The following is a 27,473-nucleotide window of genomic DNA, read 5'->3' as shown; positions in this document are numbered from 1 at the left end:
GGTCTTCTACTTCTTTCCCTCTGTTCTCCAGAAATAAAACAAAAGGGGAGGGGAATTGATTGATCGATTGATTGGATTTTCTGAAAGGAATTGGCTGGTGTGATTGTGGAAGCTGGTGAATTTGCACAGTAAGCTGGCAGGCTGGAAACTCAAGGAGGAGTTGATGTTGTAACTCGAGTCCAAAGGCAGTTTGCTGGCAAAAGGTCCTCTTTCTCAGGAGAAATCAGGCTTTTTTCTTTCTTAAGGCTTTCAACTGATTGTATGCGGCCCACCATATTATGGAGGGCAATCTGCTTTACTCCAAATCTACTAATTTGAATATTAATCTCATCCAAAAATACCTTCACAGCAACATGTAGACTGCTATTTGACCAAATATCAGGATATCATGGTCTCACAGGCCATCTTTGACTCATTTATATAACAATTCAATAGGTTAAAAATGGTATCTAAGTATAGTTATAATTTGTATTTTTCTTCTTATTATTATAAGTATTAGAGTATAAATGAAGCTGCTGTAACAAAGGGACCTAAAGTACAGTGGCTTAAATAAAATAGAAGTTAATTTCTCTGTCTCCTAACAGCTCAGAGGCAAATGATTAAGGGCTGACAGGGAAGCTTGGCTCCTGAGATCACCCAGAAACTCAGGTTCTTTCATGCTTACAGTGTGGTCCTCATCAGCAAAATGGAAGCTGGCTTGTGAACACTGTTGAAAAGAGAAGAAAATGTTGAAGGCAAATAGCTTCCTTAAAATATAATCTGGAAGATCCATACATAATTTCTACTTCTATCTCTCTGGCCAAAACTTAGTCACATGGCCACATTACCTGCAAGAAATGCCAGGAAAACCTGGGGTTCTAATACCAAACAGAGACAAATAAGTGGGACAATATGCAATCTCTGCTATAATGAGTGACATTGAGCATCCCTCATATGTTTAGGATCAATTTATACTTCATTTTCTCTAAGCAGTTCATCTCCTTTGCCCATTTTTCTTTTGGATAATTAGTCTTCTCCTATAAATGTATATAGTTTTTATTTATTAGAGAAATTAGTGCTTTGTCTGTGATGCTACATGCTTTTTTTGACCCTTAGACTCAAATTGTATTCTTTGTTATTTTTCAGTAATAATCAAATCTGTTATGTGAAATAAAAGTTGCTCTAAAGATCATATCTTTTCTCTTCAACAGATAACCCCAGCTATAACAAACTATGTAACTGACAAACTAGGGAAAAAGTTTGTAGAGCCTCCACCATTTGATTTGACAAAGAGTTACTTGGATTCAAATTGCACCATTCCCTTAATTTTTGTTCTATCTCCAGGAGCAGATCCTATGGCCAGTAAGTGCATACACTGTAAACTTTTAAGAAATTATAAATCTTGTTCAATACTCATTTCTTATATGATTATAAATCAGTTAGTAAATCCAATATTTACAGAGAAATGTAACTAGAATTTTTCATGATAAAACAGCTATACATAAGGCACTTTTTTATAATTTTAGAGTAAGTAGTGTGACTATTTTTTTGTGCCTCTCATAGGCCTGCTGAAATTTGCAAATGATAAATCTATGTCTGGAAATAAGTTTCAAGCTATTTCACTGGGACAGGGACAAGGACCAATTGCAGCAAAAATGATTAAAGCAGCAATAGAAGAAGGAACTTGGGTGTGCCTACAGAATTGCCACCTTGCAGTCTCCTGGATGCCCATGTTGGAAAAAATATGTGAAGATTTTACCTCTGAAACCTGTAACTCATCCTTTAGGCTTTGGCTGACAAGCTATCCATCTCCAAAAGTATGTTTATTTCCTTGTACAGTTCAGTACGTTTACTTAGCTATCTGTATATCTTGTTTGTTTTGTTTGTTTTGAGACGGAGTCTCACTGTCTCCCAGGCTGGAGTGCAGTGGCGCAATCTCGGCTCACCGCAACCTTTGCCTCCCAGGTTCAAGCGATTCTCCTGCCTTAGCCTCCCTAGTAGCTGGGATTATGCCACCATGTAGTAGCTCATGCCACTAGTAACGCATGCCACCATGCTTGGCTAATTTTAGTATTTTTAAGTAGAAACGGGGTTTTACCATGTCGGCCAGCCTGGTCTAGAACTCCTGACCATAGGTGATCCACCCGCCTCAGCCTCCCAAAGTGCTGGAATTTCAGGCGTGCACCACCATGCCTGGCCAGCTGTCTGCATATCTTAATCAAGCCTTAGATGCTTAACCTTAAGAGGTTTTTAAATATTTCTGGAGTCCTCCATTATGCCTGTTTTTTAAGCCACTTGTATATGCACTTTTAGAGCCTCCACTTGCTATCTTGTATGATGCTCTCCATTTATTTTGTCTTAGTTCCCAGTAACAATTCTACAGAATGGAGTAAAAATGACTAATGAACCTCCCACGGGTCTTCGGCTGAATCTCCTTCAATCGTATCTCACTGATCCAGTTTCTGATCCTGAGTTTTTCAAGGGATGCCGTGGGAAGGAACTGGTAATATTCATCTTTTAGAACTTTTAAAATGTGTTTTATAGTGATCAAATATGGAAGTGTAAAATTTTATTTAATAATGCTTTTATAAAATTTTTATTTAATGTTTTTAAAACTTTAAGCATTTCCTAACAAGACAAAAATTGTACTTATCTTGTTCACCATTTTATTCAATATAGTTTGTGTTCCACTTCCCACATAGTAGACATTGAAATAAATACTTGTTGAATGAATGAATCTTAGTTTGTAAGCCAAAGCCCAATAATGTTTTTGATTAGGACCCGAGAGTAGAAATCTATTTTCCCATTGTTTATTCTTTTTAAACAAGTGTGTGTGCTGGGCCCTCTCCTAGGTAGTGTAGATATAAAGCAATGAGAACAAAATAGACACACAAAGAAATCTGCCTTGATGGAACTTAAATTCTAGTAATAATGTTAAGCATGTTAATAGTGCTTTTCCATATATCCACCTAAAACAGTTTGTTTACAGTACTGGGGACTTTAAGGATCCCAGTACAAAGTACTCATTTCCCTGCCTAAATTCTTACCAACTGAGAAACAGGGAAAAGTATAAATGTATGGTAACCAAAGCATAAGCTTAATTATTGATATAGGCTAGATTGGAAGATATAGCTTATATCTGTGAACAAATGGGTTTCATATTACAGAACCCTAAAATTAAGCAAATTTATCCACCCAGAAGAGTAAAGGAAAACCCAGGTCCCTGTAAGAAGCTCACTTCTAAGAAAGAAAAGACAGAAGCTGGGCCGAGCATATCTGGTTAATTTTCCCCAAATTTACCAGTCAGGTAGGTCACTCCCTTCTCCTGCAGCAAGTAAGTACAAGAATGGAGAAAAGTCCAGCGTGTTACGTTACTAACTGGGCACATGAAAGGAAACGTTACTGAGGGAAAATCATCCCCTGCCCTCACCCCAACATGTACTGTTTATCATATTTGCGTGTTTAAGCTAGAAAAAATGATACTGAAGGTAAAATAGTAAATTCTTTGAAAGTCAGGTATTTTCCCTCTGCTTAATGATACTTTCTGTGTACCCTAGTTCTAAGATTTTGTTTGCAAATCTTAGAACAAGAGAGGATATTTTGTGGTTTTATTGAGAAAGGAGCTTAGTAGAATGGAGAAGATAGTATGGTGTCTGACCCCCATCCAGAGTTTGAGCTCCTGCAATTAAAAGAGAGAGGGCAAGAGAGAAGAGAAACTTTGAAAGATTCTAAGCTCAAGCAGAGTTAGTCTGGGACTCAGATTATTCAAATAAAAATGGTGCTAAGTTAGAGAAGAAGCATTCTCATTCCTCGTGTATTACAACATTGAGCAAGCAACTAAGTATTGGGATTTGTTGGGATATCTGAAGTCAGTATCCTTGCCATGTATCATTATTTTTGTGATGAACAGTGGTAATAGATAAGGCTTCACCAAGCAACTTCTCTGGTAGTACAAACAAATGAAAGCTGGGGTAAGAGAAGTAAAAGAATGTAAATGCCCTGTGACGTAGGTTCTCAATATGCATCCAATTCTCCTAGAGGGCTTGTTCAAACACATCTTGCTGGGTCCCATCCCCAGAGTCTCTAATTCAGTGGATCTGGGGTGGGGCTTAAGAATTTATAGTTCTAACAAATTCCCTGGTGATGTTGATGTGACTGGTCCTGGAATCACACTTTGAAAACCATTGCCTTCCAGTTTCTGCAGGTGACTGGTTTGTAGACATATGTGAAATTCCACTGAGGCTTCCAGAAATAGCTGGAATGCCTTTTGATAAGGCTAATTTCTGACAATTAGGCCAGCAACAATTTGAACTATCATCATTTGGCCATTAAAAGTAAATATGATCTTTTAAATCACAGGTTGTTGATATCTTGGCATTTGAATTACCTAGCAATGATAAGACGTTCGTTGTCGGTCTATAGGTCTGTCACCTGTACTCACTTTATTCTCCTTAAGGGTAGGGATACATTTCTGTATCTTCACTTATTTATTCAGCAAATATTTATTGAGTACCTACTAGGTGCAAGGCATTCTTATAGGAACTGGTAATATGGCAATGAACATATAAATATATAAAAACATGTAAAAATTCCTATATTTATGGAGCTGACATTTTAGTCAAAGGAAACCTATGGAAGGCAAGCTCAACTGTAATTCCCACAAACCTGGGGGACTTGTTAAAGCTACAGATGTCAGTGCCACACTTCTGGAATTCTGATTCACTAACTTTGAAGTAAGGCTCAAGAACAAGCATAAATATAGCATATCATATATACACCATGGCCAAGCGGGATTTATCCCCTGGGATGCTAAAATGATTCAACTTATAAAAATCAATTAATGTAATACACATTAACAGAAGAAGGATAAAAATCACATGATCATCTCACTAGATGCAGAAAAAGCATCCAACAAAATTCAATGCTTGTTTATAATATAAACTCTCAGCTGGGCATGGTGGCTCATCCCTGTAATCCCAGCACTTTGGGAGACTGAGGTAGGAGGATCACTTGAGATCAGGAGTTTGAGACCAGCCAAGCCAACATAGTGAAACCCTGTCTCTACTAAAAATACAAAAAAAAAAAAAAAAAAAAAATTAGCCGGGTGTGGTGGTGTGTGGCTATAATCCCAGTTACTCGGGAGGAGGCAGGAGAATTGCTTGAGCCCATGAGGTGGAGGGTGCAGTGAGCTGAGATCGTGCCACTGCACTCCAGCCTGAGCAACAGAGCATGACTCCATCTCAGGAAGAAACAAAACAAAACAAAACAAAACAAAAACAACTCTTAACAAATGAGGAATAGAAGAAGATTACCTCAACATAATAAAAGACAATATGAAAATACCACAACTTATACTCAACCATGGAAAAACTGAAAGTTTTTCCTGTAAGATCAGAAACAAGGCATGGAAGCCCACTCTTCCTACTTCTGTCTAGACTGGAAGTCCTAGACAGAACAATTAGGCAAGAAAAAGAAACAGGAGGTATCCAAATCAAAGCAGAAAAAGTGAAATTGTCCTTGTTTGCAGATGATGTGATCTTATACATATAGAAAACCACAAAACTCCACACAAGAAAAACCTGTTAGAGCTAATCAATGAATTCAGTAAAGTTGTAGGGTACAAAATCAACATATAAAAATTAGTTGCATTTCTGTACACCAACAACAAACTATATGAAATGGAAATTAGGAAAACAATCCCATTTATAATAGTACCAAAAACAATAAAATACTTAGGAATAAATTCAACTGAGGAGGTAAAAGATGTATACACTGAAAACTATAAAACATTGATGCAGTAAGTTAAAGTAAGACACAAACAAGGAAAAATATCCCATGTTCATGGATTGGAAGACTTAATATTATTAAAATGCGCAAAGTAACCAAAGTGATCTACAGATTTAATTTAGCAATCCCTATCAAAATCCCAATGACTTGGTTTTTTTTACAGAAATAGAAAAAAAACTCTAAAATTCATATAGAACCACAAAAGATCTTAAATAGACAAATCAATGTTGAGAAAAAACAAAGCTAGAGGCATCATACTTCCTGATTTCAAAATATAATACAAAGCTACAGTGATTAAAACAATATGGTACAGGTTAAGTATTCCTTATCTGAATGCTTGGGATTTTTAAAAAAATTTTGGAATATTTGCATTGCACTTACCAGTTAACATTCCAAATACAAAAATACAAAACCTGAAATGCTCTAATGAGCATTTCCTTTGAGCATCATGTTGGTACTCAAAAACTTTTGGATTTTGGAGCATTTTGGATTTTTGGTTTTTGGGTTTAGGATGCTCAACCTGTACTAGCATAAAGTCAGACATACAGACCACTGGAAAAGAATAGAGAGCCCAGAAATCAATCTACACATATAAGGTCAACTGATCTTTGATACAGGTGCCAAGAATATACAATGGGAGAAGTATAGTCTCTTCAACAACTGGTATTGAGAAAACTGCATATCCACATGCAAAAGAATGAAATTTAACTCATATCTTACACTATACATAAAAATCAACTCAAAATGGATTAAAGACTTAAATGTAAGATTTGAAACTGTGAAACTTCTGGAAGAACACTTAGAAGGAAAGCTTCATAACATTGATCTTAGCAATAATTTCATAGATATCACACCAAAAGCACAGGCAACAAAAACAAAGTAGGATCAAATCAAACTAAAAAGCTTCTACAGAGCAAAGGAAATGATCAACAAAGTGAAAAGCCAACCTAAGGAATGGGAGAAATTATTTGCAAACCATATGTTAGATAAGGGATTAATTTCCAAAAAATATATGGAACACCTCAATAACAACAACAAAAAACAAAGAATAACCAGATTAAAAATGGGCTAAAGATTTGAATAGACATTTCTCCAAAGAAGACGTACAAATGGCCAACAGATATATGAGAAAATGCTCAATGTCACTAGTCAGCAGGGAAATACAAATCAAAACCACACTGAGATATCATCTCACACCTTCTGGGATGGCTATTATCAAAAAACAAAAAACAACATGTATTAGCAAGGACAACATTGGAGCCTTCTTACACTGTTGGTGGTAATGCAAAGTGGTGCAGTCATTAACGAAAACAGTATGGAGACTCTCAAAAAATTAAAAACAGAACATATCCAGCAGTCTCACTTCTGAGTATCCAAAAAAAATTGAAATCAGGATCTCTAAGAGATATTAGCAGGCCAATGTTCATTGCAGCACTATTCACAATAGCCAATATGTGGAAACATCCTAAATGCCCATTTGTAAAATATTATTCAGCCTTAGAAAAGAAGAAAACACTGCCATATATGACAACATGGATAAAACTTGAAGACATTATCCTAAGTGAACTAAGCCAGTCACAGAAAGAGAAATGCTGTATGATTCCACTTATATAAGGTATCAAAAATAGTCAAACTCATAGAATCAGAAGGTGGTTTCCCAGGGCTGTGGGAGGGGGAAATAGGGAGTTGCTTATTAATGAGAATAGTGTTTCAATTATGCAAGGTGAATAAATTCTGGAGATTCGCTGTACAACATTGTCCTTATAGTTAACAATACTATATTGTACACTTAAAAATTTAAGACGGTAGATTTCATGTTAAATGTTTTACCACAATAAAATGAAAATTACTAAAACATATATGATGTAAACAAACAAATTTGCATGTTCAACTAAGTTAGCAACCACTGCGCTCAACAGCCATGATAGTGTTATGAACTAAAGGAGGACAAAGAAAGGAAGGGAGGAAAGGGGCAAACATTTATTGACCATCAGCAGATTTCAGTTAGTTTAACTATATAAGCCTTGCAACAGTCCTCTAATATAGGTATCATTTTCACACACCTATTTGTTAAATAAGGAAACTGAAGCTCAAATGAATTAAATAAATTATTGAGGTCATTGAATTAGTCTGTTCTTACACTGCTATAAAGAAATACCGAGACTGGGTAATTTATAAAGGGAAGAGGTTTAATTGACTCACAATTCCACATGGCTGGAGAAGCCTAGGGAAACTTACAATCATGGTGGAAGGTGAAGGGGAAGCAAGCACCTTCTTCACAAGGCGGCAGGAGAGAGAACAGCAAAGGAAGAACTTCCAAATGCTTATAAAACCATCAGATCTCATGAGAACTCACTATCACAAGAACAGTATGGGGGAAGCTGCCCCCATGATCAAGTCACCTCCCTCCCTCAACAGGCAGGGATTACAGGTCCCTCCCTTGATAAGTGGAGATTACAAATTGAGATGAGATTTAGGTGGGGACACAGAACCAAACGATATCAGTCATACAGCTCAGCCCATTGTTGGAGGTGGGATTTGGTACCCAGGACATCTCACTCTTTCCATTTGTGTGTGATTAACTCTGCTTGGCTGAATCGAAAAAAAGTTTCATGGAAGAAGTGATATTTGAAGTAGGAACAAGAAGTAAGTTTAATATGTACAACTATTATAACAAGGTTGTTGAAAGAGCAATAAGGACCTCATTTTGGCTAAACTGGTAGGAAATAAGAATGGGAAGGAATATTGGGTCAAGACTGGAAGTCTTTACATGCCTTGCTAAGGAGTTTGAATAAGTCAACACAAAACAGCATCACATCATAGAAAACAAACTAAAATGCATACCCTCACTGATGGCAGGTCAGTGGTATCATCTTTAGGCAGAGAAGGCAGCATCCTACTGCCCCCTTGGCTTAATCAAAAACAAGCATAAAAAAAAAAGAAAGGCATTATTTTTAAAGAAATTATGTTTTAATGTTTAAAAGCTTTTTAAAGAATATCTGGTTTTTAAAATATCTAGATAACAGGACTGTGACAAACTACACTGATGTCCTTTGTCACAGCTCTTCAGTCCGTATCTAATTTCAGCCACAACTGTAGAAGATAGTTCTTTGTGAGTTCAGACTCTTCATAGGCTACAGCACCTTATCTCAAGTATGCATCTTTCTGTTTTCTTTCCTCAAGATTTCTCTGATGCAACAGGAGCCTTCTTGGCCTGTAGACACACAAGCATAGACCAAAAATGTGGAGAAATTATCAACTCCAGGGATAACCTTCAACTCTTCAGGGACCACTTGTCCCAGCAGAACTGAGTCCTCATCACGGCAACAACTTCCATAATTCTTCCTGATACTGACTTTTTCTCTTTCTCTGCCTTTCTTTCCCTACTCCTCTCCTGCTTCCTGGGATCACTTCTCACATACACCCACCTTCACCCTCGTCTTTCTCTCAAGGTCTACTTTTGGAGGAACCCAGTCTAAGTAAAGTCCAAAGACAGAAACAAATGTGATCATTCAATTTTCCAAAACTTTAAGGATGGTTCCAGCCTTAAGAAAACCCACTATTTAAAAATATGTAGAAAATATATGTAAATTAGATATTTGTTCTTATTGCTAAAGTTTCTTCCCCTATGAAATGTTTCACCACAGCATTCATCTAGTATATTTAAAATATGCTTTGAAGTACTTACAACATTTCAAAAACATATCTACACAGTAAAGCGTAGTGTACTTGCCTTCTAATATTAAAGAATAATGTCTACCACTGCATTGTATGAAAATAGCTGGATGGATTTTCACTGGATTTGGAGCTATGTTTGAAATGTTCTAAATTAAAATACATGCTGTGTATCATACTTGAAATTTACTTGGGGAGACCTTAAAGAGTTGGGCGACCATCCTCTGGAACACTGACACAGATTTTGTGAGAAGCCCACGCGACATGCATATCACATACATGAGGATGCCACAAAAGCAGATGAAATAAACAATGGTTTCAAAAATGATTTTCAAATGGAAAGTTACAAAGTCATGAATGACATACTGGGATGTATTCATGTTATAATGGTTAATCACTCCCCTGAACTTAGTCTCAAGCATATGCCAGCAAGTTTACAGAATAACATTTAAGTATTGAAGTTGTAAATATCTACGAGTAATACCGAAGTATTATTAGTCAATGCTTTGGTAAAATGATACCATTTTTGCATTTTAACAAGGCTTAATATTACTATGGTTTGTCCAGCTTTGGAGATTTGAATTAAATCATAAGATGAATACTATTTATAGTAAGTATTATTTTAGATAGGATTTTTTTAAAATAGAAGTTTGTAGAGATACGTGATCACATAATCTTGTAATGAGAAAGATCATTTATTCCTCTCATTTTACTGATGGAATCTGACGAGAATTTTTTTCTTGTGTACTTTTTATATTAAAGGCCTGGGAGAAGTTACTGTTTGGAGTTTGTTTTTTTCATGCCCTTGTGCAAGAGAGAAAGAAATTTGGTCCTCTTGGTTGGAATATTCCATATGGATTTAATGAATCTGACTTGCGCATCAGTATCCGACAACTGCAGGTAAAACTAACAAGAAATTAACATTCATGAAGGATCACTATTTATCAGGCCCTAGGCAAGTCTTTTGCTTGGAATAACTGATTCACTTCTCCCAGCATCACTAACAGGTGGGTAGATGGTAATAACTATGGCTTATGAAACACTATATCTATCTGGATTCTTCCTGCTGCAAGTAATGGGAAATCTGATTCAAACTGGCTTAAACCACAATGAAACTCATTACTCACATAATAAAGAGGTGCAGAAGAAGGACATGCTCTGGGTTTGGTTGATTCAGCAACATCACAGTGTTGTCATCGAGGACCCTGGTTCTTTGTATTTGTGCAGTGCCATCGTCAGTGTTGCCTTAACATATGTCCTCACTATCCTCTACTTTCCTCCACTTGGTCAGTTCTACAGCTTAGCTCTATCAACAGAAACAGCTTGTATACTTTCAGCAGAAAAATAATTTATTGAAAGGATATTGGGTAGCTCAAAGTATCACCAAGACAGCTGGAGAGCCAAGCTCAGAGAAGAGGCATCCAGAGTCAAATCCAAAATCACTCTGTGTCTGGTAAGGCAGCATCTCTACCCTTGTTGAATATTAGACCCCAGAGCTTGCATGGCTGCCACATAGACTCTAGTCTACTGCAGGCCTCTGCTGTCATGACCACATTCAAAGAGATTCTTTGGTGTTACTGATTTTTTTGTTTGTTTGTTTGTTTGTTTGTTTTTGAGATGGAGTCTCGCTCTGTTGCCCGGGCTAGAGTGCAGTGATGTAATCATAGCTCACTACAGCCTTGAACTCCTGGGCTCAAGCAATCCTCTTGCCTCAGCCTCTGGAGTAACTGGGACTACAGGCACAGGCCACCATTCCCAGATAAGTTTGTTTGGAGACAGAGTTTCACTCTGTCATCCAGGCTGGAGTGCAGTGGCATGATCTCTGCTTACTGCAACCTGCGCCTCCCAGTTCAAGTGATTCTTATGCTTCAGCCTCCCAAGTAGCTGGGACTACAGGTGTGTGCCACCATGCTCGGCTAATTTTTTGTATTTTTTAGTAGAAATGGGGTTATGCCATGTTGCCCAGGCTTGTCTCAAACTCCTGAGCTCAGGCAATCCACCCACCTCAGCCTCCCAAAGTGCTGAGATTACAGGCATGAGCCACTATGCCCAGCCCCTTGTAGGTGTTTTTTGTTTTTTGGTTTTTTTTTTTTTTTTTGACATATTTTGTAGAGACAGGGTCTTGCTGCATTGCCCAGGCTTATCTCAAACTCCTGGTCTCAAGCGATCCTCCCACCTCGGCCTCCCAAAGTGCTGGGTTACAGGCATGAGCCACAATAGCTGTTCTTGCTTCTCTGTACCTTAATCCCCTACTTAGTTTAAGGTGGATGTATCTGAGTAGCCAAGCCCAGGTCACAGGCATAGGCTTCAGCTGTAAGAGAGCTTGGGAAAGTGAGTAGCTGGCCTCTCACACAAACACAGAATATTAATATTTTCCTGCTCTTTTGCTGTTCTGAGAGGCCTTTTTGAAATAGGACCTAATGAAGGGAAAAGAGAAGCATTGATAAAGTCTAATTAATTGGTGCTATTAGATTTCAGTCAGGTAGGTTTTTGTAAGGCTATAAGCATTTAATCACATTTATACCAACCTTTAAAATAAAAATTGTTAACACATAATTTGTATAGAAATAGTTGATATTTTATCAAGTCTTTAAAAAAATTTCAGGGCAGAAACCTTAACTGGAATAAAAATGTCCGTTTGAAAATCCTTGTAACAGTTGTTGAGATTGGTGCTTATGGAATTGTAACTGCATGATGAAATGACATTGATTTTAAACATTGGTTTTTTAGACCAATTAGTTGGTACAGCCTAAGCTTGAGGAACATTTTGCCAAAACCATCATACTGCATATAATCAATCATCTTCTGGCCAAGCCCCAGCCTACAGCCTCTGATATCATCAACCTTTCTAGCCCCAACATTGGAAACTGCCAGCATTGGCTGGGTCTATGTTTCCTTTCTTCAGAAATTGGAAAGATGATTGAGGATTAATCCTTAAGCCATCTTCACCTGGTATGAGCAGGCTGCCTCTCTTCAAAAGGCAAATCAGAAAACTGATGGCTAAGTGGATACACAGCCGGAGAATGAGCTGTTGGTCTCCACTTCTTGCATATGCCACAAATTTAACATTAAATTCTCGTGAAGTCTCTTCCTTCAGTTTTGGGAGGGAAAGGACCCAGTTGAACGCATCCTTCCCTTCCCCCAAAGAAGAGACAGGGAGAAACTTTCCTCTTTTTGCAAATAATTCATTTCCCAAAACAACGACCTTCCCTCTTTCTCAGTCCCCTTTCATGTCTCTTGACACTTCTCTTACTCTTCAAAACGTGGGCATCTTAAAGGATTAAGCCTTCTTTCAACTTGGTTCTAGAGAATTTAGAAATATTTTTTTCTCAACTGTGCATAATTTCTGCTATAATTCCTGCACTATTAAGTAAACTTCAGGGGCAGGAAAAGCTCTCAACCCACAACTTATACCGTCTCAATACACATACTATAAAAAATTCCTGTATATTAGAAAAAGTATGGGATCTGGAACTGGAAGAAATAAATTCAGGCCTTCATATTACTTCACATTCACCAGACTGTTTCCTACTCCACAGAGTTATTGAGAGGTGAATAAGACAATATAAAAACTATGCAAATGATAGTTTTTATTACTATTATTACAACAATAAGGAAACTAGAAATTCTATGCATTGTTTACCAGTGGAACTGTGTCATAGTGTGTGATTTATGCTCTTGTACTAAAGTTTGAAATTGCTTTGTTTTTAATCACATTGTGAAAAGTGTCCTAAACCAGGCACCTGGTTCTCAGCCTTGGCATGACTGGCATTTTGGGCCAGATAGTTCTTTGCTGTGGGCAGCTCTCCTGTGTATTGTCTAGCAGCAGCCCAGGCCTCTACCCAATAGATGCCAGTAACACCCCAGCCCCCACCACAGTTGTGACCATCTAAGTTATCTCCAGACATTGCCAAATGTAACCTGGGCGACAAAATTAACCCCAGTTGATAGCGAGTACCATAAAACAAGGTTTATCCAAATTCATATGAAAAATACTTGGTAATTTCCATGTCATCTTTTTTTGTTAAATGTTTTTCTCATTACAGAAGCAGTATGTCTTTATTTCAGAAAAAATTAGAAACACAGACAAGCAATTTAAGGTAAAATGCTATCAGCCAGGTGCAGTGGCTCATGCCTGTAATCCCAGCCCTTTGGGAGGCTGAGGCAGGTGGATCACTTGAGGTCAGGAGTTCAAGACCAGACTGGCCAACATGGTGAAGCCCTGTCTCTACTAAAAACACAAAAAATTAGCCGGGCGTGGTGGCACACTCCTGTAATTCCAGCTACTTGGGAGGCTGAGGCAGGAGAATTGCTTGGACCCAGGAAGCAGAGGTTGCAGTGAGCTGAGATCATGCCACTGCACTCCAGCCTGGGCGACAGAGCAAGACTCTGTCCAACAAAAAAACTAACAATCTTAGCTACCCAAAGACAACTCATGATAATTCTTTCAACCCCCTTTCTAGATAGATAGATACATACTTAAAATAGAAATGAAGCGAAATACTTCAAGGTTTTTCTTTTTTCGTTTTTCCTTTGCTTCAGTTATTTATCAATGAATATGATACAGTTCCATTTGAAGCTATATCTTACCTGACTGGGGAGTGTAATTATGGAGGAAGAGTGACAGACGATTGGGACAGACGTCTCCTATTAACCATGCTGGCTGACTTTTATAATCTGTCCATAGTTGAAAACCCTCATTATAAGTTTTCTCCCAGTGGAAACTATTTTGCACCTCCTAAAGGCACTTATGAGGACTACATTGAATTCATTAAGGTAATGATGTCACCGAAAATAAGGTTAGATTAATGTGTGATTTTTCTAACAGCAAATGGTGAAATGTTCTTCTCTAATGTATAGGTTTAGACAAGTATTATGGTTTTATCAACTTTTAATAACCTTTTTCTAGTAATTACTGAAAATTAGAAAAATTTTGAGTATTCTGTTATTCGATGTTGGTTTTTAACCATTTTTTGGTCTGCACATGTCTGCCTTATGAATTCATGTATTGTAGAAAAGGAAAAACTTTGCCCTCTTATGTTCAGTGCCAGGGCCTGCCAATCAAACTGACAAAAAACAAATCAGCAGGAGAAGAGGCAGTACAGTTTGTACTAATGTTAACATTTTTATGTGCACAGGAGCTTTGCAGAAAAGGAGTGCAAACCAAACAGTGCAGTTGTACTTGGGCATTTACCATTTCAACAGAGGCGGGTAAATTGTAGAGACATGACTAGGTAAAGGAAAGGGGGTTTAGAGTTCTAGGGGCAATACATCATGGGAAAGTGATTAGGAAATATATGGGGGAAACTAGTGGAAGATAAGGACTATTTTGAGTGAGGTCTGTTTATACAGACTCGTCTCAGTGCCAGTTCTGTCTCCAGTGAGAAGGGTCATTCTCTTCATCCTGGTACAAGAAAGAGGCAATGTATGCCACAAGTCAAAATGGGAAATTGATGCCCTACTTTTAGACAGATGAGGGGAGGGCGGAGACCTCTTTCTGGATCTGTTGATTCTTAATTGCCTTCAGCTCACATAACCCCCATGCCAAAGTAGCATATTTTGGACTAGCGTATCCTGATCATCCCTTTCAGTATCCACGGAAAATATGATGCATGCTTAATTTGCTTTCTGGTAGAAACTTCCATTTACTCAACACCCTGAGATATTTGGATTACATGAAAATGTTGATATCTCCAAGGATCTTCAACAAACAAAAACCCTCTTCGAGTCTTTGCTCCTCACCCAGGGAGGCTCCAAACAGACAGGAGCCGCGGGAAGCACTGACCAGATTCTGTTAGAAATTGCCAAAGATATCCTCAACAAGGTAATGCTTAGCTTAAAATATGTTACTTAAAATATAAATAAAAAATGATACTGAAATGACAATCTGAAAACTCCATGTACTAGCATTGTGATCTTGAGGAAGAACTTTGCCTCTCTAAGCATTAGTCTCCAAATCTGTTAAATGGTGATACTACTACCAATTTTTTAAAGCTTTTTGAGAACATTAAAGAGATCATGAATTTAAAGTGGCTTATAAAATGCCTGGCATATAATAAGTTCTTAGTAACTGTGGTTGTGGATGCGCTAATGTACATATGACTTACCTACATTAATGTATGTTATGAGCTAATGTACATATATAATCTGGTGTTAGCTATTATTATATAATAGCTGAATGAAGCTAATTATCCATTCTGAGAATAATTTGTGATCTTCAAAATCTATTATTTTAGCTCCCTAGTGATTTCGACATTGAAATGGCACTACAGAAGTATCCTGTGAGATATGAAGAAAGCATGAATACTGTGTTAGTACAAGAAATGGAAAGATTTAACAAGTAAGGATCTATGTCCCCAGTGATTCAGAAGGCAACCATCCAAAGTCAATAAAAGCACACAATGGTATTGAACCGAAAAGACTATTAAATCCTGTCATTTCATTGGAATTTTCGCTCATTCAAAAAGTTCTGGCCAGGCTCAGTGACTCATACTGTAATCCCAACACTTTATGAGGCTGAGGCAGGAGGATCGCTTGAGCCCTGGAATTCCAGCTTTGGAAACATGGCAAAACCTTGTCAACAAAAATTTAAAAATTATCCAGGCATGGTGGCAGGTGCCTGTAGTCTCAGCTACTTGGGAGGCCGAGTTGGGAGAATTGCTTGAGCCTGGGAGATGGAGGCTGCAGTGAGCAGAGATCGTGCCACTGCACTCCAACCTGGGAAACACAGTGAAACCTTGTCTCAAAAAAAAAAAAAAAAAAAGAAAAGAAAAGAAAAGAAAAAGAAAAGTTCCATATCTTCTGTCTCAGAAGAGAGGGTATCTTTATTTATTTATTTATTTATTTATTTATTTATTTTTTAGATGGAGTCTCACTCTGTCGCCCAGGCTGAAGTGCAGTGGCACTATCTGGGCTCACTGCCAGCTCCATCTCCTGGGTTCACTCCATTCTCCTGCCTCAGCCTCCCAAATAACTGGGACTACAGGCGCCTGCCACTATGCCTGGCTAATTTTTCGTATTTTTAGTAAAGACGGGGTTTCTCTGTGTTAGCCAGGAAGGTCTCGATCTCCTGATCTTGTGATCCGCCCACCTCAGTCTCCCCAAGTGCTGGGATTACAGGCATGAGTCACCGTGCCTGGCTGAGAGGGTATCTTTTAAAAAGTAAAAATGATGATGAAAAGAGATCTGTTATTACTGGTTAAAAATATTCATTAATCATAACTTCTCATCCATCTGTTAACGATACTTCTTAGGAATTAGAGACAGAATAAACATTAGCTAGACCTATGCGTAGTCACATCTTTTGTCATTTTTCTGCTACCTGGCCAGGTGCAGTGGCTCACGCCTGTAATCCCAGCACTTTGGGAGGCCCAGGCAGGCGAAACACCTGAGGTCAGGAGTTCGAGACCAGCCTGGCCAACATGGTGAGACCCTGTCTCTACTAAAAATACAGAAATTAGCTGGGTGCGGTGGTGCATGCCTATAATCCCAGCTACTCAGGAGGCTGAGGCAGGAGAATTGCTTGAACCTGGGAGGTGGAGGTTGCAGTGAGCCAAGATCATGCCATTGCACTGCAGCCTGGGCAACAGAGTGAAACTCTGTCTCAAAAAAAGAAAAAAAAATACATATATATATATATGCGCACCTGATGCCTTAGTTAATTCAGCATTTCTTATACAAAGGTTTTATTTATATATACATAATAACATACTATATCTCAGCTGCTCAGGCTTCTAGCCTAAAATCTCTCACTACAAGTATATTTATGGTGTTCGTAGCAAGGTGGGCCTAAGTGCAAGTAAAGTATTTGCAAGTGTATAAATGAATATATAATTTATGTTTTCATGCAGTGTTTCCTTAGTTTCAGCCATTGAATGACATCATTACAGCTTTTTCATATTTGCATGTCACCTGAAATATTATTTACCTATTATTTTTCCTTAAGTCATTCCCTGCTTAAATTAGCTAGGTCCTAAGGAAAAAATAGCCAGAAAGCAACAATTGTGATATGCTAGTTGTATTACTTTCTGTATTTTAAAATATGTATGTGATGAATGAAAAATGTTCATACATGTGTCACTTAACATTACCTCACGTACCACCACATGGGAGGGGACACATTTTGGGAAGCAGTCCCATGAAGCTGGGAATGAAATGCCTGCTGTTCTTCTTCTGGAAAGACTGTATGGTGATATCATCATATATGTTGATGACATAATTTCTTTCATTGCAGTTTAATTATAACTATACGTAACAGTCTGCGGGACCTTGAAAAAGCTATTAAGGGAGTGGTTGTGATGGATTCTGCATTGGAGGCACTCTCCGGCAGCTTACTTGTTGGAAAGGTTCCAGAAATATGGGCCAAACGTTCATACCCAAGCCTTAAGCCACTAGGAAGTTACACCACAGATTTCCTAGCCCGGCTGAACTTTTTACAGGTAAAAGTGTGTGTGTGTGTGTGTGTGTGTGTGTGTGTGTGTGTGTGTGTGTAAATTGCATGTACAAATATGTAAAATATACACACATATAAAATTTTATTTTTTTTGGTTAATTGGGGAAATATTAGTTGTTGGCTCTGGTCACTTGAATGTCTCTGAGTTGAATGAAATGTGATTAGTAGCTTCGTGATAGTCTGATGAAAATTTTAGAATATTGAAAAATACACACATTTCAAAGTATTGAGTGGAAAATTAAAATCATACTTCAAACCAATGTAATATGTGATATTTATATTTTTCAAAATTCTAAGTTTGTAGTTCTCTGAGACCAAGATTCTAAGTGTGTGGTCCTCTAAGACCACAGTTTAAAGTTGTCTTGTGATTTTTTTTTTTCCATTATAAAAATTTATCAAGGGAATAATTTGAGTTTTTAGAGGCTTGGTTTAGCAAGGTAAAAAAGACAACCAAATTATTAAAACACTTTATAAATTATTTTAAAACCTACCAATTGGGGCCTAAATGAAATAAACCCCCATTACCTTAGGAAAGAGACAGCTTTCCTAAATCACAAAAGTTGATTTCCAAGCTACACTCTTACTTTTAATGCCTTGGAACGCTAAGGAGAACTAAAGCTCACCAGCGATGGCTGCTCTGGAAGTCAAGGTGGGAAGAACAGGCAATATCCTGACACAGGCTAGTTACAGACTCTGAGCCAAAAGCAGAGTCTGTGACATGGAAAGGGACCACACAATTTTTTTTTTTTTTTTTTTTTTTTTTGACGGAGTCTTGCTCTGTGAACCAGGCTGCAGTGCAGTGGCACGATCTCGGCTTACTGCAAGCTCCACCTCCTGGGTTCACGCCATTCTCCTTCCTTAGCCTCCTGAGTAGCTGCGACTGCAGGAGCCTGCCACCACGCCCGGCTAATTTTTTGTATTTTTAGTAGAGACGGGGTTTCACTGTGTTAGCCAGGATGGTCTCGGTCTCCTGACTTCGTGATCCGCCTACCTCGGCCTCCCAAAGTGTTGGGATTACAGGCATGAGCAATACAGGTGTGAGCCACCGCGCCCAGCAGGGACCACACAATTTATTATCCAACCAGGACACTTTTTTTGTTTGTTTTTTGGAGACAGAGTCTCACTCTTGTTACCCAGGCTGGAGTGCAGTGACGTGATCTCGGCTCACTGCAATCTCTGCCTCCTGGGCTCAAGCGCTTCTCCTGCCTCAGCCTCCTGAGTAGCTAGGATTACAGGCACCCGCCACCATGCTCCACTAGTTTTTTGTATTTTTAGTAGAGAATGGGATTTTGCCATGTTGGCCAGGCTGGTCTTGAACTCCTGACCTCAGGTGATCCACCTGCCTTGGCCTCCCTAAGTGTTGGGATTACAGGCGTGAGCCACCATGCCTGGCACCAACCAGAACATTTCTGAGTGTGGAAGAGGATGCTGTTAATTACTCAAACCAAAAGGCATAAAAGGAGACATATGTCCACCCAAGTGATAAGGCAGTTTGGGAAACTACATTTCCCAGTATGCCCTGCCCCTTGAGAATTAAAAATCTTAACTGACACAGAGCACGCTGGGACACCTGTGGTTAGCGCCATTTAAGAAGTAAACGGTATAGGGCTGGGTTCTGAGGTAAAGGCCTCCCCCTTCCATGGGACACTTAACCAGATACAGGACACAACATCTGAGGTGAAATTTCAATGGGTATTAAGTCTGGTGTAGAGCTTCTCTCTCCCCACAAATCTATCTTCCAAAGATGTGGAGCTGGTGGAGCTGTCCATTCGTCCGCTGCCCTGTTTCTCCTGGGCGCTGCCTCTGCCTCCCAATATCACCAGTGTCCCCAGTGTCACTAGTCTTTAGGGGGATTCTGGGCTAGGTGCTCTTCCCACTCGACTTCAACCAACTTGTACAGCTCCACGGTGGCCTGGGCATCTTCCACAGAGGAATGTCCACTCTTCCCAACCTGGATATCCCAGTTTAGCAGCTTCTTGGTGAGATGCTTCAGAGACATGGTGGCATTCTCCGGGCAGTGAGCCTTCCAGGTTGAGGGGGGTGCTATGGGAGGTGTCACAGGTGAGGGACTTGGGGTGAAAGTACTGAAGGGCTTTGAAGTCATTGTGGATGGCATGTCCCACCACTGTCTTCCCTGTGAGTATCTTCAAGATCTGGCCTCGAGCAATCTTGAAGGGTGTGGCATTCACCACGTGGTGCTTCCGGATACCACTCCATCTGGTTCGGTAGTCCACAATGTGGCAGGGGGAAAGAATGTACTCGTCATAAAGCACATCTCCATTGTAGTTGACAATGCTACATTGAGCCAAGGAACTAACATGCCCCTTTGATCCTGTGCCCACCATCTCACAGTCAATTGCCACCATCTTCTGTGGCAACTTCTGGGATATTCCGGAGCATTTATTCTCTGAATGAGCTTGGGTGGAGTTCTGTGGGGCATTCTTCTGAGGATGGTTCTTCTTAGAGGATTTCTTCTGGGAGCCCTTCTTCTGAGAGCAGGTTGGGTGACTATTGATCTTTGGAAGGGCACTCTGGAACTCCCCCAGCAAATCTACTTTAGCAGCAACAGAATCAGCCTTTTTTGAAGGGGCAGGGATCAGCCAAGACACTGCAGCTTTCTTGTCCAGGGGCTGTCCTAACCCATTGCTAGAGGCAGCTGTCTTCTTCTTTTTTGTGAAGGAAGGGGTCTTCCAAGTGCCATCCACTGTAGGAGCTTCCCCTTTCTTTGGAGGTTCAGAGTGCAACTTAGGCGCCTTGCTAGGGGGTTGGTTCTTTTTACTCAGAAAGCCTCTCCGTTCTAAGAGCCTCCGCTTCTTGACAAAATTTCAGTGCTTGGCATTTCCTTCTAATGCCTTTTTGGGAGGAGGTTCCCCAAAATCCAGATTGAGCAGTAAAGTAGACATAGGGACAATGGGAGGTGGAAGAGCAGTTGGGAATAGTGGCTTATGGATGAAAAGAGGATGTGGGACTCATTCTCTGCTGAATCCTACTGTCCAACATGTGGAGGTCTGTAGTACACCCAGCGCAGGGGTGGGATCGAGGCTCGAGGCAGCCCACCTGGATAAGCATACTTCAGTCCCTGAGGTACAGATTGTCCTCTCATGCTCACAAACCTACCTCCCAGATGGGTTTAGCTAAGGCCGGAAGCATCCCATCTTGTGATTTTAATACTGATGTAAGTCAAAAATCCTGAGACTTGGATTTCTTTTTTCTTTTTTTTTTTTTTAAGAGACAGGGTCTTGCTCTGTCATCCAGGCTAGAGTGCAGTGGTGTGGTCTTAGCTCACCGTAATCTCAAAATCCTGGGATCCTCTTGAATAGCTGGAACTACAGGCACGTGCCACCACACTTGGCTAGTTTTATTTTTTGTAGAGATGAAGTCTCACCAAGTACCCCAGGCTGGTCCCTCACTCCTGACCTCAAGCAGTCCTCCCATCTTGGCCTCCCAAAGCACTGGGATTACAGGCCAGAGGCTTGGATTTATCAATAATTGGCTATTGTCTTTAAATCAGTGCCTCTTATCTCAGAAAACCAGGGAAAAGATGAGTATTTTGAATGCCCCCTCTGCTCTCCTCCCAGCATAAACATCAGACAGAACACTGCTTTTCCTTCTCAACTCCACTGCCTGTCCCTATTCTATGGTTGATGTTTATGAAGGAGTATGGGGTGGGGAAAATCCCAAAACGATTTTTTTGGAAATTCACAAAGGTATATGATCTTTCCATATTCAATTGCCTTTTTATTGTACAAAAGCTTTATTTGTTTCACTGTATAAGCTAATCATAAAATAACCAGTGCTTGTAAGAATGTAGCGGGACAGACTTTCTCCTGTATCCCTTTAAAATGTTTGCCAATCTGTTAGGTCAACCATATCTTGCTGTTTCCATTCGACTTTCTTTGATGACTAGTGAGCCTATGCTTCTTTAGTATGTGTGCTTTCCATTTGTGTGTGTGTGTGTGTGTGTGTGTGTGTGTGTGTGTGTGTGTGTGTGTGTTGTCAATTCATATCCTAGGCCCATTTTTCTTCTGTATTATTTTTAATTGATAGGAGCTTTTCATGTAGATTATATGTTTAACAAAAGGAATAATATAAAACAGAATACTGAAAGGGTTTCCTCCATTGTTCTTTTACTCTTACAGAAGCTATAGTTTTCTCATTATCTTTCTTTCTCCTGTACTCTTCTTTACCTCCTAATGGTTCTTAGAGTTAACAAGTTAAGCAAAGGAGTCATCTGAATTTTCTGTTCTTTCTGTCTTGGGTGCAACTGTCTGGGGCCAGCGTCATGTTCAGTAAAACAATTTACCAAGACAGTCGTAGGTAAAGAAAGGCAGATTTATTAGAGAAAGTATGAAGATACATTGCAAGAGTGCAGTGGGTAGCTAAGCAGAGAAGAGGCTATCTGTAAAGAATCAGGGGCTGGAGGGAAGTTTTGTAGGGTGGTGCTAGAGGAGCTACGCAGAACGAGGTGGTGCTGCTCGGGCTACAGGCAGAGCAAGGTATTTGGAAACAAGATTTGCTAGTGGATTGTCTGTAATTAGACTTTTTTCAGAACAATTGTTCTTCCTCACCTGGGGCCCTTTCCTAGTTGTTACTTATCAGGACTACCCTTTCCTCATTTCTCTCTCACTGTTCACCCTATCGATTTCCTTTTTAGTCAGTTCAGGCTGCTATAAAAAAGGCAAAACAGACAGGACAACTTAAAGAACAGACATTTATTTCTCGTAGCTCTGGAGGCTGGGAAGTCTGAGATCAGGATGCCATTATGGTCAGGTTGTTGGTGACGGCTCTCCTGGTTCATGATGAGAGAGAAAGATGAAAGAAAAAGACAGAGAGAAAAAAATGTCTCTTCTGTTTCTTCTTATAAGGGTGCTAATCCTATCATGAGGGTCCACCCTTAAGACCTAAGTACCTCCCAAAGGCTCCATCTCCAAATACCATCACCTTGGAGATGAGGGTTTCAATCTGTGAATTTTGGAGGAAAACAAACATTCAGTCCATAGCATCTTCACATTCTCTTCTCCTGTGCCTTTTTTTAAAAAAGAAAACTTTTTGCACACTGCCTAAAATCCCAGCATAAATCCTGATCTAACACTTACTATCTTTGTGACTTTGAGCAAGTTACTCATCTTGCTGCATCCCAGTTTCTTCATCCGTAAAATGAGAGAAACATTCAACTCACTGTTATTTTATAGAGTAAATGAGGCAATGCATATAAAATGCTTAGCACAGTGCCTGGCATGTACTAATGGCACTTAGTAAATGGTAGCTTATTCAGAGATAGTACAAGTAGCTGACCACAGACACTAATGACACTCTGGGATAAAGGGAGCCATGGGCGAGTGGGTTTTCTAAATGCTTGCCTTGTGGGCCTTTACAGCCTTCTTGTGCTTGGTGCTTGCTCTGCCTGCTTTTGCCCTCATCAGACTTCATCTCTTTCTGTGCCTCTTCTTGACCTGATAGCTTGTACTGTTGCAGCATCTCCAGCAGCAGTTTGTTCTCTTCCTCCTAGGGGGCAAAACTGGCTTCTTCCCAGAGTATATTGCCTGCCCAGAGACAAAGTCCATTTCATTGATTCATCTGTTCATTCCATAAATATGAATTGAGACCTTATTTTATTCAAAGCACCTTGTTGCGTGTTCTGTGATAAAAACATAATTACAACAAAAGTCCTGTCCTGACGCTGCCAAGAGCTTACAGGGAGACAAGCCATGTATCTAAAGAAAATTAGTACACTATAGTAAGGGATGTTCCATGAAAGACCAACATGTAAAATGCTCTGCGATTTCAAAGAAGGGAGCGAGTTCTTATGGCACAAGAAAGCAGAGATTGTTTCATGGATGAGGTAGCATTTAAGCTGGATTTAAAGAATGAATGGTTTTGATACTGCAAAGAAAGGAAAAAGAGATCGCTATGTAGCTTGTGGGATAAAAGGCACTGTATCACTTTGGATTGATTCCATTATAAGTAACAAAAATTCTGACATAAGCAAACATAAAGTTCCCTCGTGTAACTCCAGGAGCTAAAGTGGCTTCAGGTAACATTTGACCAGGGTGCAAACATGGATATCTTGTCCTGGCTTCTTGTACTTCATCTCTTGTCTCCATTCCCTTCAGGTAAACTCCATTCTCAGTCAGGTTCTCATCTGATGGTAGCAAGATAGCAACAGCAACTCTGGCCTCACATCCACACAACTTTGAGGAGCTGAGAGTGAGTCTTTTCTCCAAAAGTCCCAGCAAGAGTTTCTGCATCTCTGGCTTTGATTGGGTCACATGTCCATTTCTCAATCAGTCACTGGGGCTGGAGGTATGACTGGCCAGGTGTGAATCACCAGCCTACCCTGCAAGCCTAGGTGTTCTACCACCAGATGTGCCTGGACTGAGAAGCTTGGACTGAGAAGGGTAATATCACTTTAAGATAGGCAGGAAAACAACAAATGTCACCCGGCACAGAGACCAGCAAATAGTCCAGTCTCTTTAGTCCAGTCCAGATTAGAATGCAGGATGCCCGAAAGGAAGTAAAAGAGATATAATAGAACTGAAAATACATTGGGGCTGGATTGTGAAGTATCTCTGTTTTTGGTTTGTTTCTTTGCTTTATGTGAAGCATCTTGAATAGGAGACCAAGAGGTTTAAGCTTTAATTTGGTGTGTCACTGAACAATTTGGTAGGTCACTGAAGAATTATGCAAGATGCTACATCTGATCCAAACTCTGCATGATGAGTTATATTCTGGCAACATTCTTCTGGATAGATTGAACAGAAAGGGAAGAAGCAAGAAGACAACACGCACTGGTACAGAAAGAAGACCATGAACTGGAGTGAGGGCAGTGGACACAGAGACAAGGGGTTTAAGAGAGTTAAGGAACTGGGGCCAGGCACGATGGCTCACACCTGGCCAGTCATACCTCCAGCCCCAGTGGCCAGGCACGGTGGCTCATACCTAGCACTTTGGGAGGCCGAGGTGGGCAGATCACTTGAAGTCTGGAGTTCCAGACCAACCTGGCCAACATGCTGAAACTCCATCTCTACTAAAAATACAAAAATTAGCCAGATGTGGTGGTGCATGCCGGTAATCCCAGCTACTCAGGAGACTGAAACAGGAGAATCACTCGAACCCAGGAGGCGGAGGCTGCAGTGAGCCAAGATCATGCCACTGCACTCCAGCCTGGGTGATGGTGCGAGATTTCATCTAAAAAAAAATGGGTTAAGGAACTGGAATCAACGAATGAGGTCTATAATTAGACAATGTGTAAGATGTCTAACCGTGGTTGCTTTTGAGTGGGGTGATATAATAAAGCATCAAATAATTTACATTTGGCTTTTGCAGAAGATTTGACTCTTCAAACTATGTTTCATTCAGGTTAATGCTCAAATCGTTTTGAGTTTTCCAAGAAGAGTAACTAGAAGGTGAAAGAGGTGGGAGGGCCAAGGCAGGCTGTGTGCTTGACATCGGGGAAGAGGGCCTTGTGATGGAAAATGTGGACAACATGAGCAAAAACCAGAATCAGGAATTGTATATCAGGTGGTGCTTGTATAACTTTAAAAACTGACATAATGTGTTTTGTTTCCCCTTTATAGGACTGGTATAATTCAGGAAAACCTTGTGTGTTTTGGCTGTCAGGTTTCTTTTTCACCCAGGCCTTTTTAACTGGAGCTATGCAGAATTATGCCAGAAAATATACCACCCCTATTGATTTGCTAGGATATGAATTTGAGGTATAGTAACTCCTTAGAGTCAACAGTATTTCATTACATTAAGTCATGTATTTAAACCGAGTTTATATATTGTAACCCATTGTAAGCAATTTTACTTCGTTCTTTGGGTTGTAAGAATATTTGTCTTGCTATCCCTAAGAGAGAACTTTTATATACTGCAATATTTGATTTAAATAATCCAATGCTGTTCTTCTCTTTAGCAAAAAATATTATGAGGTACAGTAAAATTTGATAAAGTCTTAAAAAAGAAGTACTTTTATACTTTTTTACAAACTATGGCTGAAAAAATGTGTAGTTTAACAAGCTATTATACAGTAGAGTTTCCATGAATGTGTTCTGAATATTTCGCTAATGTGTTCTTTATGAGATGAAGTTGTCTGGAGAGGATCACTGCTAGTGTGTGCCTGTCCCTTCAGGTTATCCCATCTGATACATCTGACACATCACCAGATGATGGTGTTTATATTCACGGATTGTATCTCGATGGCGCACGCTGGAACCGACAAAGGTCAGTGGTTTTAACTGCCAGGACCTCTTCATTTGTAGCTGAATCATAGATAAGATAAGCAACCCGTTGCTTTAAAAAAAAAAAGTCCTCTTTTAAGGCAAGTAATAATATCAGAACTCTCACATAAATAATTAGTCAAGCTGGGGCAACTGATGAGTTGTTATTTTTAGGTGCTGAATAATTTTTAGTCAATATTTCAGTAGTCTTATTAGTAGAAAAGTTAGCTGAAATTATTTTCCTGCTTATTCCATTTTGTAACAGTTGCCTTCTATTTTGTAATGTGTAGGACCACCTCACTTTTAAACAGTTTACAGTTAGTTATAATGAAGTTCATCTTTCTGTTAGTGAATGGGAAGCCTTTTCTTGCATTTTGATAATAAAAAAATATTTACAATAAATATTGAATTTCCTGCTTCACTCAGGAAATTAAGCAATACTATTCCTGTTTAAAATATATGGGATAGAGAGAAGAGAAGGAGAGAAGGAGAGAAAGTTTCCCTTGGAGCCCTGGCCTCATGGGCGGTCATTAAAAATTGGCAGCCATTGATAAGTGTCCACTGTTTATCCTTTGCTGTCCCATCGTTTTCTTTTGTTTCTCCCAATTCTTCATTGCCATTTTTTCATTTTCTTTTTTTACATTTTTTTCTCTCTGTCTCTAGTACTTTCTCTCTGTCTCTAGTACTTTCTTCTAGTAAAAGCCAATATGTAAGTATGCCAATATGTAAGTAGCCAATATGTAAGTAGCAATTTGCTTCTAGCAAATTTCAGAAGTTATTTCTAATAATTTCTATCCATTTCTCTTTATAGTGGATTGCTTGCTGAACAACATCCCAAACTTCTGTTTGACCTGATGCCCATCATATGGATAAAACCAAGTAAATATTCTCTCAACAAAATTTATTTGAAGTTCAGGGAGAATAAGGATGGATATTATACACTGCTCCCCAAAATAAGTTTTTGCTCAAACCTTTTAGGATCTAGCTCAATTATAATAAACATTGATAGAATATTTACATTAGAAATTATTATTATCCCTTTGTGTGTATGGCATTTATATTATTTTGGGAATACCATGCTGCTTTTTATGCTCCTAGCCTATGGGATATGTCATTCTTTTCAGCCCTCCCCCCACTTCTACAAGGGGGTTCACAGATTGAACAGCTGCCCATCCATATTCTGAATTCCCTTTGCACATTGCTCAGAGGCACAAATTAGCTTGACACAGTCTCCAGATAGTGACTAGCATTTTCTGGCTATAAGAAACCGCTAGGCCTAGGAGCCAGCCAGGTGCCCCAAGGCATAGATGTTGCCAGCCACATGGGGTGGGGGCCAATTTTGTCCCACTTAGGAAACTGCT

General features: G+C 39.4%; 2 protein-coding genes and 1 pseudogene across 6 annotated transcripts in view; 1 reads left to right on the top strand and 2 right to left on the bottom strand.

Moving 5' to 3' along the window:
- PDE12 (phosphodiesterase 12) overlaps nucleotides 1-27,473 on the bottom strand; it is a 508,182-nt gene that overhangs the window by 231,320 nt on the left and 249,389 nt on the right. The window lies entirely within an intron of this gene.
- The window catches only part of DNAH12 (dynein axonemal heavy chain 12), a 248,319-nt gene that overhangs the window by 219,230 nt on the left and 1,616 nt on the right, over nucleotides 1-27,473 (top strand). For all 5 annotated transcript variants that reach the window (XM_050781109.1, XM_050781106.1, XM_050781108.1 and 2 more), the window contains 11 exons: nucleotides 1,191-1,341; nucleotides 1,543-1,796; nucleotides 2,342-2,482; nucleotides 10,204-10,341; nucleotides 13,984-14,217; nucleotides 15,077-15,265; nucleotides 15,678-15,781; nucleotides 17,675-17,879; nucleotides 25,471-25,608; nucleotides 26,025-26,116; nucleotides 26,924-26,991. In XM_050781109.1, coding sequence (XP_050637066.1) covers nucleotides 1,191-1,341; nucleotides 1,543-1,796; nucleotides 2,342-2,482; nucleotides 10,204-10,341; nucleotides 13,984-14,217; nucleotides 15,077-15,265; nucleotides 15,678-15,781; nucleotides 17,675-17,879; nucleotides 25,471-25,608; nucleotides 26,025-26,116; nucleotides 26,924-26,991 — 1,714 coding nt within the window. The remainder of the gene's footprint in view (nucleotides 1-1,190; nucleotides 1,342-1,542; nucleotides 1,797-2,341; nucleotides 2,483-10,203; nucleotides 10,342-13,983; nucleotides 14,218-15,076; nucleotides 15,266-15,677; nucleotides 15,782-17,674; nucleotides 17,880-25,470; nucleotides 25,609-26,024; nucleotides 26,117-26,923; nucleotides 26,992-27,473) is intronic.
- Nucleotides 19,728-20,837, bottom strand: LOC126948807 (interferon-stimulated 20 kDa exonuclease-like 2; annotated as a pseudogene).

The sequence above is a fragment of the Macaca thibetana genome, chromosome 2 (genome assembly GCF_024542745.1).
Source record: "Macaca thibetana thibetana isolate TM-01 chromosome 2, ASM2454274v1, whole genome shotgun sequence".
NCBI lineage: Eukaryota > Metazoa > Chordata > Mammalia > Primates > Cercopithecidae > Macaca > Macaca thibetana.
The sequence above is the reverse complement of the archived record's forward strand: the minus strand, read 5'-3'. Positions and strand labels throughout refer to the sequence as shown.